The following is a 16,944-nucleotide window of genomic DNA, read 5'->3' on the forward strand; positions in this document are numbered from 1 at the left end:
TGTCGCGTATAAAAGTCGCGTGGAGATCGTAAACAGATGGTTGAACGATTTCACTCGTTGTACGCGATTGCGCAAGAATCAGAGAGAAGGCTTGTCGTAGACACACAAATTCAATAACGATTCATTAACGCGCGGGAAACATCCCCCATCTATTTTGGTTACAGGTCATTACACTCCCATTTCATCCACTGAGGATATCCTCCGGTTTAATGAAGCGAGCAATGATACGCAGCAACGATTCCACCGTGGAACGTGGATATATGCCCCTTAGCAAGCAGACCGTCTAAGTCACTTTTGTGCGCACAGGAGGGAGTTTCTGTTGAGATTCTCCCGAAACCCGAATGACTCTTGAGGCTCCGAGAATTACTCTCAGCCCCGACGCAGCCCCTCGAATCATGAATTTATCCGCTCGCGTAAGAAGACGACCCTCTCTTTTGGGATCCGTCTTGGCATTGAATCCAAAGCACGAACCGACGGGCCTTCCCCGGGTTCATCAGGTTCCATCTCCTGTCGAAATACCTCCGTACCCGCGTTGTGAGTGAACATCGGTTTTCGCTATGTCTATCTCTTCGTCAAAAGTAGGTCTCCTGCTGGCCACGAGACCGAACTTTCGTTCTCGGGTCTAGACGTCGTACCTCTGCAATTATTTCGATGTAAAACTGCCGCGTGAGTAGTATTCTCAGTTTGACGGCTCCCGAACCTCACGAAACAGACGGAGGAGGCGTGCTCTGTGTGCTCTGCGTCGCGCAAACATTTTCGGTTGCAGTTCCCCGATTTTGTACCGCAAACTAATGATTGAAACACTACGACTTCGGAAGCCCTCGTTTCGAGAAGCTCACAGGGAAGCGCAAGATTCCTGTTCGTTCGAGAGCTCCCGACACGATCCAGAATCTCCCCGTAGGACGAGATGGCAAGCTCCGTCAATGGAGTCGGTCGGAGTACCAGAGACCGGGCGGAGGGAATTCTTCCCGTAGACGGGGAACAAACGAGTTCAGAAATTTTCTCCACTCGAGACCACATCGGAAAGCCCGCGAACTTTTTGCACTCGAGCTCTTCTCCTAGCATACGAGCCTCCACCGCTTCGCTCACGGTGGAATCCTTTTGAAGTGGACGGGAAAACTTGTTGAGAGCGGTCGAGTACCAGCCGGCCTCCGAAACTTGTCACAAAACTTTCAGGAAAGAGGGAACATTCCGCGGAGCCGTAGAGCTCACCGGTCTCCCCTGGAACCACCGACCATCTGCTTTTCATGCGGATTATTATCGGCGGGCCTTCGATAATACCGGACCCGGACTCGGGGTGGGGAAACATCTGTGGGATCCGAGTCGGCCGTAGACTCGGTGTCACATTCGCTGTTCGTTTCAATTCATCTGGACTACCAGCGGAGCCTTCCGCTCGCCTCAAACGTCCAATATTCACCGCGATGGTACGCGCTGAAGCCCCATCACTAAGCGATCCTCGCATTTATCCTCATGGATGCCAGAACAGAGCGCAACCGCTTCTATGGGTGTGACGGAAACGGTCGGGGGCTTGATGAGTCGTTCAATTACTCAGACGCCTAACACTGATAGATGTGTTCGCTCGGATAATAGACAAGGCTGGGCCAGGAAACTGTATGTGGGAATTCTCCCACAGGAAACAATTTCGGTATCGAACTCGATATTTATTGTACGACGTTCACTTCGTCCACGATGCCGCGAAATGATGGAGAGTTCGCAACAACACGACGTGTATATTCAGGGATTTAAACCCGTTTTTAAATATTCATCACTGAAATCCGTTCGGGAAACGCTCGATTTTCTATGAACAAGTTTACATAAAATTCCAGAATAGCCTTCGCCGGATGGAATGTGAGTTTTAAGCTGCTAGTAGATTACATCGGCTTCTCAGGTTCCACTTCCTTAGAGTATGCCAGCGTTTAAGTTCGTTGAGAGCCTATTCCTCCATATGCGATCTTGGGTTTCAGCCAACGTGCCAGAACTTGAAACAATCTTCCGGTTTCTGACTCCATTGAGACAATTTCACGCATTGTCGATCAAAAGCCCCCGTTGTCGCCATGGTACAAGCCCCGATGTAGGACATGTGATCACGATACGGCGATGCGTGCACTTGAATTTTCAACGCGGGATGGACGTTCTTCGACACGTCCTTGATGATTCTCTCTCGCAGTCCGGGAACGAGGGTAAGACCTCCTGCGGAAATTCCATGAATCGAGTTATTTGACCTCTCTCCTATATCGCTCGAGTACCCACTGTATTCGGAAATCATTGGTGGCGAGAGCCTACGGGCGAGATAGAGCGGAATGGGGCGCGCCGGAGTTTGCGTGAAATGCGGTGCGAAACACGATTATCTCACGCGGTTTGGCAAGGATACGTACCGCTCAGATATATGCTGCGTGCCATCTGCTTGCGCATATCGATGGATGTCTGCATGACCGCCTTCGCTATGAGCTTGCTGAGACCGGTGCAATCAAGGCCCCATAACTGCGGCTGGAATAAGCCCTCGGGGACCGAGAAACGGGCCTGATCAAGTTCGATGACGGCATCTGGACCGGACTGCAGACCAACACCGGAAAGCCGGAGGCTTTTTGAGAAGCTCTTCGGGTCGGCGTTGAACTTGTGGAGCTCGGCCGTATAGTCCGGAGCTACATAACACAGTTTTTGGAATATATGGCGTAGCATGTAGACGTCCAATTGGTTGAAAAGCGAAACCTGGAGCACGAATCACGGGGTTGAGGGAGACGTTAGAGAGAAAGGCGACTCACACGGCTATCCGTGGCTTTTGAGACCCGCGGCAAGTCCGAGAAAAATAAACTCACCCTTTTCTGCGCGAGTTCGTGAGCCAAATTCTGGACAATTTTTTGATCTCCGTTAAGGAGTCTCGAAACGCCAGAGTCCACGACATAGCCATCGGCTATCGGTAGAATATCCAATCTGTTACCGATGTCCACAATGATTCCAGATGTCGTGTTGTAGGCGTACAGGGCACATATCGCTTGGTGCGTTATGTTGATACCGCGCACTCCTATTTCTTCCAGGAACAGCTTTGCGATAGCTGATTGGGTAGATAAGCTGTAGGTTTGGGGGAGTATAACCTGCGGAAAGAGTGTCTGTCGTGGTGTCTGGGATCCCGAGGAAGCGATTACTCGCTTTCCCTCGATCCGTCCGACACCTCGTTCGTCCGAGCAACGCGAACCGAGGAGACGAAGGAAGAGGGAAATAATTTCGCCGAATTGATGGCTACCTGAACATTATAGTCCTTCAGCTGAGCCCGCGTCAAATGAAGATCGTTGAATATTTTGTAGACTATGTGAGACAAGCAGGAAACGTCCATTGTGAGTTTCACCACTTTGTCCGCTGGTGCCAAAGGAAACACGGTTCGGCAGTTTTTACGAATCTGGAAAAATGAATCCCCCTCTGCGATCAGCCTAAATTGAATGAGTGTTTGCTCTTCGCTCGAACAAATTTCGGTGAAATTCGTTCGACAAACAGAGGCGCGGAGAGGCGGTCTGAATGAAAAACCACGATCCGGGTTGTTTATCGAACTCACGTTCTCGTTGAGGGCATCCTCTCCGAAATAAACCTTCTTCGAAGTCTTGTCAATGGCACAGAAGGAAGGAAAATAAATCTGCGGTAGCGTCGGTTGATCCATGAGTATTCCTGCTCTGATGGAACAGGACCCCAGATCGATGACGACGCATTTCTTATGGCTGCTCAGAGGACGTGCTGCAGGCACAACGAAATTCAGACTGATATCGGCATGCTTGACGAGGTATTGAAACCATGTATCTCGATCACGGGTGGCGGGCAATTGTATCACAGTCGCCTGGATTGGGCTCGTCGGTGCTGAAAGAATTCCCACTGCTTTCACATATCTGCCATATCCGGTGAGGTAGTCACATTTTTAGGATGGGGTCAACGTTGCTCGCAGGATTCAGCGATAGAATCGATGGGCGCTTCGATGGAAAGCTCAAAACAAGTGTATTCTCTGTCCTCGACTGTTCCCAAGTGGAATGGGAGCGCTCTGCGAGGTAGCAGGCTGCATGCGAAGGTCGCGGAAATAAATGCCGGCGTACTCACAGGAAAATTCCAAACCGATACTTCTGTCGTCCAAAATCTGTAGGGAGCACTTCCCCGTCAGGTCGATTTTCTGCAAGGGCCTCTCCGTGAATTCTCCCTCGTAAACTTTTAGTTTGCCGTCCTCGAGTCGAAGATACTTCTCCCGGAATTTCGAGTGCAGCACGATGTTCGCATAGCCTCCGAAGCTGGGAGGTGCCTCAATCGGTTGAACCTCGGGCAGGACGTACATGGTCTGAATACGGTGGAGAAGGAACTCTTAGAGGATTTTCCTCAAGCCGATTGACCGTACGCCGGAAGATTGATAAAATACATACACACAATCGGAGTCACGTACCTTCAACAACGAAACCAGTGCTTCACTACCGCACAGATTCGTTGAACTCAGCGACTTCGACCACTTCGAGTTTGCGAGCGAGTCCAGAGGATCGTCCATGTTTTCTACCAAAGCTTGGGCTCCAACGACTGTCTGGTCCCCTCTATCTCCTGTTCGGGGATCGACATTCAACTTCAGGACAACAGTATGCCAGGTTTGGACAAAAGAAGTGAAACAAGAAGAGAGGAACTCCCAACAACGCGTGAATTCCGAGCCGTAGGCGAGCCTCCGGAAACCGGAGACGATCTTGCCCAGCGAATGAGGACTATTGATCATGAGAGATTACAGCGAGATCCGCGGAAGAGGATAACGAATTCCTTGGCTGATCCTTCCACTCGGTCAGATCTCTCGAATTTCGTATAGTAAGGCAAACGAAGTTGCAGCTGACGCGAAACGCCATCATCGCGAAGTTTTAATTAGCGAAGTTCGACTCGGAAGCTTTGAGTGAGGTAACTTACGTGAGTCTCGATCGGAAAGGTGCGACCGATCGTAACAGGTTTCATTAGTCGCCAGCGTGTTTTCCACTTTCGACTTCAATGAGAAGTTCATATTCCCTAATTGGTTCGTCAAGTTCGTCGTTAGCCCACCGTCCGGGACGTCGTTCGCAGGGCTCGGTATTTCCAAGCGATGAATTGTGACCGGTTTAAGGCTCTCTGAGGCTTCGAAAATGCTCTGCAAAGGGGACACGAATAGTTATCGGGAGGGAATTTCGGGATTTTCTCCACGCCGCGCCGCCCCATCAAGACATCGTTGCAAGGGCACCGTCGGTCTCTGACGCTCTCCTTGAGTGCGTATAGCAAGCGAGAAGAATTTAGATAATTTCAACTCTCTCGGATCAGAATTGCTCCCGAAGGAGATCTCGATCTGTTGTTCTCCAATCACACACTAAGATTGCTCCTGTGCCGCTTTTCGAATACTCCTTTGTCCACAGTGTTCCGTGTTGCGCTCTCATCGTCCCGTTGAGTCATCTGTCTAGTCCATTGTTCTCTGGCGAGCTGTCCGGCTGCGGCTTCAAGATATGCGTTTCCGCAGTTTTCCGCATGCAATTAGAACTGTTCGCAGTTCGTTCCCAATTAGCGGAATTATCCGCTTTGGACAAACTCAGGGATTGTCGCTGGACGTCCCTCCTCCGCAACTGAGCGTGGTATACAAACAGGTCGTGGAACGCTGCGAAGGGCACGCCGCTCTGCCGGTAGGCTGGATTTGTGCTGGACGCTCCTGTACGTTTCGTCACCGTCCGCGAGGCGATTCAATGACAACGTACATTCCAAGCGATCAGCTCACTTGGGCTATCCCGGATACCAACCTCAGCAGTCCGGGGCACAGGAGTTCCGCGTTTTTTTCCGCAATTCTTCCGCAGATTGATGGCGATCCGCTCGTACTCGCAGCAAACGCTGCCACATGAGGCAAACTCGCAAACGAGACACAAATCTGTCAAACAGCTGCCACCGTTGTGAACAATCTCCAGTGAGACGAAAATGCGCGCGTCAAACCGAGAGGAGGCTTGGCGGAAAGCTGTCACGTGAAAATGCTTAGAAATTTTTCTTGACAATGGCGGTGGCCGGCGCGCGCCTTATGATAGTCGGAGCGGCTCATAAAGAGGCACGGAGGCCACAAATCAAGCCTAACAGCGGATTATTGAAGAATCGAATTTCGACGACGACCTCAGCGAACAATACGATTTAATCGCGAAAAAATCATCCCGATCCTATGAACTCACCGTAGTCGCCGCTTGACCGAGAAACGGGGGATATGGACTCAAGCCGATAAGGCCAAAAGCCGCGCAGACCGCTCTGATTATGCTTTCGTATAGCCAGCGATCGAGCGCCACCCTAGAGTTTCTGTCTGGATAAAAAACTTTGAGCTCAAAGCTGACTTCATGTTGCGTATTGTTCCAAGCACGCTCTGGCAAGCTTAGGGGAGTTTCGATCGGGGAGCTGGACACGGAAGCTCTCGCCACATCTGAGTACGCGGGGGTGGAATGAGATACTCGTCGTCCCTCGAAGTTAACGACAATTGTGAACCGAAAGCGATCTTCCGGCGAGTCTTTCCCCGGTCGGTCAAGTTTATTTGAGGTTTTTCGTCTTGACTTGATGTCGGCTTTCGCTTGGAACCTATTTCGGCCCTAATCCAGCCATCGAGCGCTGCAAGAGACCCGGAATCGAACAAGAGGGTATAACCCCTTGATCTCTAGAACTACGCGATCAACAAGCGCGCCCGAGCGGAGTTGAATCAATCGACTTCCTACCCTCCTCTTTCCATTCCTCCCTCGAGGAAGGAACTCGTTCATTCTTCTCGAGCAAACTCCGTCGCTCATTTATCAAGCATGCGTGATAAAAGCCCGGCTCCTTTCAGATGTGATTGGAGAAGGAGAAGAGAAGGAAATCCGACCTTCCTTAAAAGAATTCGAGCGAAGATGGTGAAGCAGCGGGGAACAGTCATATCATTGTAGACTCTCCGACCTCTCGGAGAGCTCCGATCGCGTCAATCCAACGTCTGAATCAGAACGAAGAGAATATGTGCGTCGTTTCGCCATTGTGTCAGCTCGCCACGGGAGAATGGAGCGAAACAGGCGATGGCATCGGTTTCTTTCGAGCGGAACGAATTCTCAAGCGAGCGGTAATCCTCCATAATGAAAGAAAGAGCGTGTCTTTACGCTCAACAGTGAACGTGACATTCCCGGACAAGTACGCAAACAGTGTTCGTCTCCGAAAGCAGCGCTTGGAACCGATCGCTTAGCACTCAAACGGAGCCGATGACTCGATACGTTTGATTGAGCTCCGAGAGAAATTTCGATAGTCGTGCAAAAAGAAGAAAATAGGGCATCAGCTTCCTAAGCCGATCCGTCCACATAATTCGCTCGGAACCGATTTACAACTCAATAAGGCCGACGATGGCAAGAGCCACCTTATCGGAGTATTTATCGCTGCTGCGTCAGAACTCGGAGCCGCTGTTGTTTGTCCGGAAAGTGGTGGTGGCACCGTTTTTCTTCCGCAACGAATTCAAAAGAGGTAAAAACAACCGCGCCTCCCGTCCACCCAACTTGATTGTTCTATCGTATCTATTGTGGCCCATGCTGAGTTCTGTACTTTGTTTCCGAAAAACGAAATACGACTCAGAAAGGATGGATGGGAATATTCTCTGGAGACGGGCTCCCCCCGCCGAAATTGGATTTGGATAGCTCTGCATGTTCTTCTCTGGGCGTGCGGGCGGGCGCACGCAACGCCATGAATCGAGCGAAAAATGTATGACGAGTCTGGCGAACGAGGTTCCTGGGCCGAACCGAGCACCGTCTTCCTTCTCCCATCCGAATGAAATTCCGCTCCGACGAAACGGTTTAAAGAAATGTCGATCCTCACCTCTCTCGCGAATGTTGCCGCGTTCGGACGATTTGCATTAGACATCGACACTGTCACCGGGTTGAGAAAATTAACGACGGCGGATCTTTCGTCGGCTGATTCGGACGATTGATTTATGTAAGACGTGGCGGGAACGATTTTCCTCCGGGGAGGCGCTTGGTGATGCCGAATACGCTCGAAAACCTGCGAGTTGATTAATACGCTCCATTAAAATCGTGCCCTCCAACGTTCACGAGCCGGAGCCCGATCGATCTGCTGCGGTCCTCATCGAGGGAGCGATTACGAAGAATGGATTCAGGGAGTTGTCACAAGTTCACCTTTTCGTTGTTATTCGCGATGGTCTCGAAATTCTTTATCAGAGTCAAGAGGTTCGCCGAATGAGAAATTTTCGGTTGGTGGTCTCGAATGAGCTTTTCCATCGCTGCTCGGACTTTCTCCGCGCGCTCCTCTAAAAGTTTATGGGTTTCGACATTCGCAGTGCCGTTGGTGCCGTTATTCTGGTTATTCTTGGTCGGCCTCGGATATTGATTTCTGATCTCCGTGACAACGGTGTTCACCGAGTTGCTGTCCGAGCTTTCGGAACTGGCATCCATGTCGAGTAGCTGCGACGAGTCGAATCTGGAAGGAAACGGGTTTCAGATTTTCTGGCTGGACCGTAGCCTTCGTGAATCGATACGGTCGGAAGCATCTGCCGGGGCTCGTACCTCGACGACTGACTCCTAAGGGATCCCATGAGGTGGGCTTGTAGTCTCAATGGCTGGATCTTACGCCTCTGTGGTTCCTCGTAGTATTGTTCTTCACGTTCTTCTTCGGGAATAACTTCCAGCTCTTTGGTCGGATCTGATACGAGAAGGGGATAATAAGCAACGTTCGTCAACAGTGGAAGTAAACAGATCGAGATGAAAGAGCGATGCCGGGAGGAGCGGATACTAACCGTTCAAGTAAAAGTCGTACTGATCGACATCATCAGTGTCGTCGTCGTGAGAGTTCAGAGCGATGTCCAGAGCGATATCGTCGCCATCGTTCAACGTTACTCCGTTGTTGTTCTTTCTCGAGCCGTCTTCTAACATATGACGTAGTTGCGCATCCACGTTATCGAAACCACTAGCCGCGATCAAGTTATGCACCTGCACGAACGAGGCGACTTCAGCGACACATTGATCGAACTTCTCGGAATCCCAAATGGAATACCGATTCCTTCCGCCGGCCCACGGACCGAACAGCGCGGCGATCGGAAACTCGATCGTTCCCGCTCAAATCGTTTGGCGAAAAATCGAGTCTATACTCGTTCTGCTTGGGGAGGTGTCCGCAGGATTTTCCGTATGGAATTTCCTCTCACCTGATCCTGCGTGAGTCTCTCGACAGTGTTGAAGTCATGCATCAGATTATCATCGTAATCGAAAACCGGCGAGGACGAAGCCTTGAGGTAAGTCGGGATCCCGGGGCATATTGATTGACCCGCTGGAAATTAAATTAATATGGGCTTGAGCACTTCGCGGGCAGGTCCACGCGGCGCTAACGCGGTCCGCTGTTGCCCGAGAGCGAACGCATTGAAAGGAATGAACGAGATGGCAGACCACGGTGGCTTCCCTGCACTCAATTGAAAGTCAGAAACTAAATCGAAACCATTAAGAGGCGAGATTCTGATCCGTCATCCGAGCGTGCATCAGGTGAGAATCTCAAGCGAAGGACAAAAATAGGAGGCTGCTTACTGTTGCCGGCGACCAGACTCGCGGGATCCTCTCGGGCTCTTATGGCTTGCTGAGTGAAACAGCGCATGTTGCGCGTACAGAGTTTAGCAAGTTGTAATTGCGAGGCACAGAGAGCCGTTGAGAGCTTTTGGTATTCCACCGAGGACGGTGGTACAGATTCCAGTTTCTGACTCAGTGCATCGAAATATCTGAAATTATTCGCTCAATGAGAGAACACACCAAGTCGCTTCAGGGAGCGATCTCAGAGATACCCGGAGGCGGGGTACAGCTCACGACTCGGTGAGACATTCCGGGAGGACTATCTCCCTTGAGAACTGGATTCTCCATCGTTATATTTCGCAGGTTTCCCTCCGAGAGACGGGAACGATCTGGAACATGGAAGGAACCACCGTACGTACCTCTGTTCCACGGCCATCGCATTCTGCAGCGTCGACACCAAGTCCAGTAATGAAGGAACATCCATCGAGCAGACTGCATCCTCGAAATGTTCATCTTCACTCTCAATTATAGATTGTAAATTGAGATTTGCTGCCGATATCACAGCCGTCATCGCTGGAAAGGAGAGAGACCTTCAGAATCGATTATTATACGCCTAATTCTACGAGGAGTCGAAGAACTGCTCCCACCTGCTACATTCACAGAGGCAGATTCGAAACGAACTTGGAGATTTCATTCAATTGAAACAATGCATTCCTCCGTCGTCCGACGATGACTAAGAAGCCAATGAGAACTATTCGAGAATTGATCTCCGGGACTAATGATGTCGGAACTCTTAGCGCGGTTCTACCGCGGATGGATCCCGCTCGTGAGACTGCATCTGATAACTAACAATAAGTGTTGAGAACCAGATGTTCGCTCGCGGAATATATAGGTTATACCAGGGGGGCTCCGATTGTAAACTACATTTATTGGCATGATGATGGTGAAGTCTGTCCCGACGATGAGATTCATTGCCGCACATAAAGATGAGCCTCGCTCATTTCTCGTGAGGAACAGCCGTCTCGCTGTCAAAAAATTTCGTATCTGGAATCCCCCCATGATCGGCTATCAGGCGCAGAAGAGCAGAACACAGATCCTCCAAAGGCCGGGAAGCTGCACAGTAATTGGCCGAGAGCTTCTCAGCGTTAAACACAGCGAGCCTTGAGATCAGGGGGTGTAAATGAAAAATCTCAGCATGAGGCGTCTTCCGTGTTCGTTTCGGAGATTAACTCGACGGAGAATTCAGCCCCGCATTATCACCGCCATTGTCTAGCGGAACGTGCGGGGGGTAGCGAGCTTTTTGAGCGGAAAGACTTGCGGGAAGCGATCCCGTGAAAGTGTCGTTAGCTCCCAGGACGCTTTTTGTCGGAATCATTGTTAAAAAGATACACTCTCCCGCGCGACCCGCTCACACGGACCATTCAACCGCTTCCCGCCCGCGTCCGAAGCTAGCTCGTGCCAAACTATTAGGCTATATCCAAGGTTTCCCATCAGTGATCCGGGCTCACAATGCGAGGAAGTTTAACGATCGCAGCTAGCGCGGACCACGCTGCCACAGGTAGCTCACTAAGTCCGGATCCACGCTCATCGATAGTACGCCGCGCCGCTGCCGATAACCTCAGTCAGACACAGTCCATTAGGAGCCTCGATGCGAGTCACTCGGTACTCTTGTTATAATGAAGTGAATTCCGAAGCGTACTCTACGGCGCAGAACACAATGAATGCGTTCCTCGCTCGAGAGAAGGGAAAACACCGCTCGTCGTCCAGGCCGCAAGGAAATATTCGAGCGGAGAAGACTCGGCGCGCGACGCGGTGCTTCTGATGAGTCCATTCTGCAGCAGCTATTTTGGGAGCGAACGACAAAAGTTCTGATTTTGAACAAAGTTCGATGTCCCAGTGGTGGTCGTGTCATGATCACTGAGTGGAAGAGTCCTGCATGTGAGAAGCAAGGGAATTATGTCATCAAGCCTCGCCGCCGAAAAGTGATGGGCCGATAGCGGATAAGTTGTTTCAGAAAGAGAATATCGAGAAACTTGCTCCCAGACGAACGATTTCTCTCGAGCCGTCGACGCTGCAGCGATAACAAATGAGGCTTTGATGAAGTTTGCTCACCCTGGACTCAGCGTTTGACCCTCGAGAATCGAGCGCTCGGTCGATCATCCCTTCATTCGCTCCCAAAAACGCTCTCCGTCCCGCTGTTGCTGTGATCCCGCACGACCCTTCCGAGGTTTTTCCTCAATGACAGGAGCTAGGTGTTGACACGCTCGTGCAATTACGCGTCGAGCCACGCCGACTGAGGGCGTGAGTCACTCGATCCACGGCCGGAGATCGGAGTTCGACATGTGTGTGGTTGCGCAATGAGCATTGAGCGCATTCTGTATCTGACCGGTTGATGGAACGAGACACGGGGAGACGGAGGTATATCCCGTTAAAGTCTCGATCGAGACGTTCGAGCCGCCTGGGAGGGGATCGGAATCGAGGCGACTTGGCCCCAGCTCCGGGCTAGGGTCAGTCAGTCAGAACTCGGGTGAAACGTCAAACTCGGGAAACCATCGATGGGGTAAGACGGCACGCTCATCGATAGCGGCACGAGAACGCAGTCGACGCTGTCTTGCGTCGCGTTTTGACTAGAAAGGCGTTTCATTCGCGATTTTCTGTGGCCAGATTCTCTCTAGACATCGAAAAGAAGCGACGAACGGAACGGTAAAGTGCGGAGCATGTTCTTCGTGGAAGTCGGCCGCTTGACACTAGGTGTACGCCGCTCAATGGGAACACGCCTCGTTTTCGTCAGGAATCGCTGAAAAGACGTAGGAGTTTCCGCTGTGCTTGATGATAAATCATCCGCACCATCATGAGGTACCGCCGTCGGTCGGCGACGTCATCGCGACAAGTCACACACACACCCCAGAAAGCGAATGAAAGTCGCGAATTCGGTGGTGGCGGTGATTTTGGCTTTCATTGAACGGAGCGATTTGGCGGCGGGGACCGTTAATTTGTGCTTCCATCCACAAAGTATCGGCGTGCGCGTACGCCGGCCGCCAGTGAATACACCCCACCCATTTCTTAAGAGATGTGGGATGTTTCACTGTGCAGTATATAGGCTTGGAATAAGCGATGTGGGAAGATGTGACCTCGGCGAATTCCCACTTGCTTGTTGTTGGAACGGTGTCCGCACGGAAATATTCCCGAAGCACATAGTAACCTACATAGAATCAGAACTGCAGCCGAACGTCACCCGGAATCCGTTCAAGTTCAAGGAGCTCTCGAGCACGCGAACTCGGCACGGCTGGCGGCTTAGCGCTCCTGGTCGTCGACACTTCGCCATCCAAGCGAGTAATTCGAATGCTCCACGCTATTGTTTGTGACCCGTTAAAAAATGTCAGGAGAAGAAAATCGAAACTCTTCGCTGGAGGGAGACCGCACTCCGACACGGACCCTTCTGGGCGAGAAGAGAAAAACTCCTCAGCGTATGAGACGATATTATTCACGTGTGTTCCAAGATCATGGGTCTTGCACAAGATTATAGGACCGCTCCGACTGAAGAGCGGTTCTCGCTGCGAGGTAATGGTTCTAAAATTCAGATGTTACCATCGCAGCTTGTCCGAGTGACTGATTGAGCGAGCGAGTGAAGAGCGACTGGTTACCTTGCTGCTGCCACAGGTCGTAGTCGTTCCAGTGCTCGTAGTCGACAACGTCGCTCACCGGTGTCAAAATTCTCAGCTTGTGGACGAGCAAAATGAATAGCTTGCCGGCCAGAAGGAACGTCGATGCCGGTCCTCGGACCAATAACTGACACAAGTATCGACGGAACCAGCTGACTGACGGACGGACGGACGAAATCCTCCACGGATCTGACATCCTACCGCTAAACCGAAAAGCGAGTGGGGAACGGAGTTTCCCCAAGTCGGCAACGTGGTTTCTCGGAGCCATGCAATAGGAATCAAGGTGTCTCGGCAATAGACAGAAGTCCCGTAGATGCTACGAATGTTGGAACATGCATGCAACACGCTCGGGACGAAATCCGAGCTCACGCTGGTACCCTGCCACAATGTGTCTGCCGGTGTCGACGAGTTTCAACCCGCAGTAGACTTCATCGTTGTCAGAGCTCCGGATGGCTTTCTAGAATAATCCTGGGATTGGATCAGAAGCCTTGATCATTCTGACGCTCATGGAGATCACCGCTCGTTTTACGAAATGATTTTCAAACACTCGCCCCGAAGTTGAAACGAGAGGCTACTCCGTCCTCGGTGGAGTCTTCTCTGGATTCTAGCGGCTTGGCAACCGAAATCTCTCCTCTATCTTCTCCAACAACACGCCTAGAGAGCTGTCAGTGGCACTTACCTCCAGAATGTTTTGGGACTCTATTTCATATCCTCGAATCAGAAAGACTTTCGTATCGCAGCACGGTGGATAAACCCTAGTTCACTGAACGGGCGATCAGCTGAAACTCCCCGATGCTCTTGTTGTGTCGGTGTCGCTGCTTCTGTCGGCCGCCGTACCCACTGCTGTCGTCGTTGTCGTTGAACGCTGCCACCACTGTCGTTGTCGTCGTTGCCGACACCACCAACACCGTCGACACCGCTTGTAGCAGTCAGTCGGAGAGCAACATTGTTCAGTAGTCCAAATCAGAAAATCAGGACGTGGTGGCGAAAACTGAAAGAGCGGAGGTAGTAGTCGCCACCGTTGCCGTAGTCACCGTCGCCACCGCAGCGGCGAGCGCCATGTTGATCCGGCGTCTGACGCTATTCTGTCAGAGCTGCTGCTGCTGCTGCTGCCGCTGCCACCACCACCACGACTCGAGCCGCTTCAGAGGTCGCTGCGGCGCGGCGGCCGTCGTCGGTGGATAGCTGTCGTTCCCGTTGTTTTGACGACGGACTGACGAAGGGAAGCATCGTCACGATCTGCTTGTCCGGACGTCTATCTAACGTCTGCCCAACGCCAAGTAACTAGCTTGTCCGCCTGTCCGATTGTCTGTTTGTGTGTCTGTCTGTCCGACCGGTCGCTTGCCGTTCATATTTAGTCGCTGCGGATCAACAGCCCCGGTTTCGCAGTGGAGCGTCAAGACTTTGTTGGGCAAGCAAACCATGGAGCGAGAATCCGAAGGAAGTGTACGTCGATCCCTCAGCTGGCTCGCACATGGCATTCGCTGTCACGGCCGGCGTCGCCGCTCACGGGAGCCTCAGATTGCGGCGTTGCAGCCGCCTTGTAGATTCAGAGTTGGCGTCCCCCGCCCCGTCACCTCGCCTCCACGTTCCCGGTCCGATATTCCCGCGGGAAACTAGCCTCTCCGCGAGTGATAGACGAACCTTCTCAGATTCGCAGAGTTCGCCGAAGATTTCCGTCTGGCGAATTTCTACGGATCAGCTGTTCGGTGGGAGGCCCGGAATTCGCGCGCGGGGAAGAACCCAGATCCTTTGCCGGATTCATGGAGAACTTCCTGACCGGTGGTTCTTGAGAGCACTCGGCGTGAGCTCCCTCCGATGGCATCTAGAGCGAGAACGTCACGATGATCATGAACCTCGGCAAGTCGGAGCCACAGTCGACTGACTGAGAATTAACGCGAGAGGTGTTTTCCGCGCTGAAAGACGTTTTACGGATATTTGAAAAGTTCTGCGGGCAACTTCTGGTAGCCGCGTAAGAAAACTACTTGGCTATTCGTGCTCTCCGGGCGAAAGCTCGCTCGCTCGCTTCCGCAAGAAATAGTTCGCCAGTGCAACGGAGTTCGCGGAGGGAAGCGTTTTAGATACGCGCATGTCGGTTCATTTCCCCCGTTACGATAGGCTTCTCAAGGTGGTTCGCACGCCGTTAGGAACGATCGTACGTCGTCGCGCAGAGAGATAACGTAAGTACAGGCGGCGAACGTCCGCGAATCATCTCATGTGCCTTAACGACCTCGGAACGCTCGGCTGACTCCTCGATTGTGACGAGCCTGAGCTGGCTGAATTTCCGAACAGGGAAAGATTTCCGGAACTATCTTCCATCCCCTGAGCGAATCCGCGAAGAAAACGCGGCTCGAGATTTCCTCGGTGGTTATTCGCACCAGTCTCCGGGACCGAACCAGGATGTGTATCAACTTCGTTGTATCGTTCTTTCTCCTGAGGGCGATGTAGATTATTTTTGGTTGCCCCTCGCGACACAGAGTTATGCCAAAGACCAAAAACGCGAGTAATCAGAGCGCTTTAATCAATGACGGGTCCGCCTACGCATGGGCGAAGGTGACGTCACGTCTCTCTCCAAACCTCTGAGCCGTCACCGTCGATCACCGTTTCCTTTGTGGAACATTATTCTTCTTCTCCCGGATCCTACGTTCCGGATCGCACAGCAATCGACCTATTTGCTTTCGCAAGGGAATTGAGCGACCGCTTCGGTTCTCCCCAATTGGCCGAGTCTAGCCGAAGATGCAGATTCAGAAGTTGCGCGCGGCCTCACTAGTATCCATTCTGTAGGTACCTACACGCATCGGATGGCTTCATTCAGCCTCCGATAAAACTCTAGGGCTCACCGACCAACTACAACTTGCGGAAGGAATTTACTGGATTGGCTTAGGGTACGGTGTACCTACCTGTAGAGGATCACTGAGAGAGTTTAGCGCGAGGTGTATGCACCCCCACTTTATGACTACCGGGAGTAGTGTTCCCGAGAGCCGGGGCATTTGTGAGAGCCGGATTACACCAGATCGAGGACTGCGAAGAGAGAATGAGAACTCGAAGGGGCTGATCGTCCTTGCCGATCTTGAGCTTCGGAGCGCTGAATATCTCGATGGAGCTTCCGCATCGGTCATCGAGGAGAATGCAACACAAGGAGGATTCGTTGCTCCTATGCTCTTCCTTTGCGACACGCCGGACCGCGCAAAACCTCGAGAATCATCTCAGGAGGATGAGGTAAGCGTTTTCGGAAGGTCCGATGGGGGACCTGCATAATGAAGCCTGGCTCTTGCTCGGTGCCTCAGCGAGATGCAGACCGATTTCTCAATCAGACGGGGACATCGTACGAACGACAAATAAATGAGAATATTTTCTCTCGATTCTATGAATAAAGTTCGGTTGCTCCCTCGGGAAACTATCGGAGAATCCATTACTGGAAGGAGTCAGCCGGTCAGAGCGGTGATCAGGCGAGAGAGCAAGTCTGAGAATTTTCGAGAAAATCACAGAGAACAACACGATCCTTGAGTGATCTATTATTATCGTCTCCATAATTCTCAATTTTTGTCATTCGACCGTATTCGCATCTACAAAAAAGCTGGATGGCTCCTGACCCGCATGGGACTTGGCGAGACGTATTCCCTTGCCCCGAGGACAGGCGAGCGGGGTCGTCCGCCTTGCCGACCTCACCTGCGAGTGAGCCTGCATAATATGTAGCAACATGGACCACGATTCTGACAGAGATTCCGATGATGAGACATCGGACAGGCCGAACCGAATGCGGAGAGATTTGGTCCTGCAGC

The 16,944-nt window shown here is 51.8% G+C and overlaps 1 protein-coding gene across 1 annotated transcript; it reads right to left on the minus strand.

Moving 5' to 3' along the window:
- Nucleotides 1-1,795: 1,795 nt before the first annotated feature.
- Nucleotides 1,796-10,360, minus strand: LOC100903592 (uncharacterized). The gene is given in 15 exon segments (XM_018638115.2): nucleotides 1,796-2,190; nucleotides 2,376-2,709; nucleotides 2,817-3,092; nucleotides 3,242-3,394; nucleotides 3,548-3,843; nucleotides 4,078-4,309; nucleotides 4,412-4,560; nucleotides 4,909-5,122; nucleotides 7,810-7,992; nucleotides 8,127-8,427; nucleotides 8,514-8,649; nucleotides 8,744-8,936; nucleotides 9,149-9,292; nucleotides 9,502-9,709; nucleotides 9,920-10,360. Coding segments are annotated over 15 exon segments (3,201 nt in total). The 5' UTR covers nucleotides 10,072-10,360; the 3' UTR covers nucleotides 1,796-1,960.
- Between the last annotated feature and the right edge of the window lie 6,584 nt (nucleotides 10,361-16,944).

Source organism: Galendromus occidentalis, unplaced genomic scaffold (assembly GCF_000255335.2).
Source record: "Galendromus occidentalis unplaced genomic scaffold, Mocc_1.1 scf7180000076583, whole genome shotgun sequence".
NCBI lineage: Eukaryota > Metazoa > Arthropoda > Arachnida > Mesostigmata > Phytoseiidae > Galendromus > Galendromus occidentalis.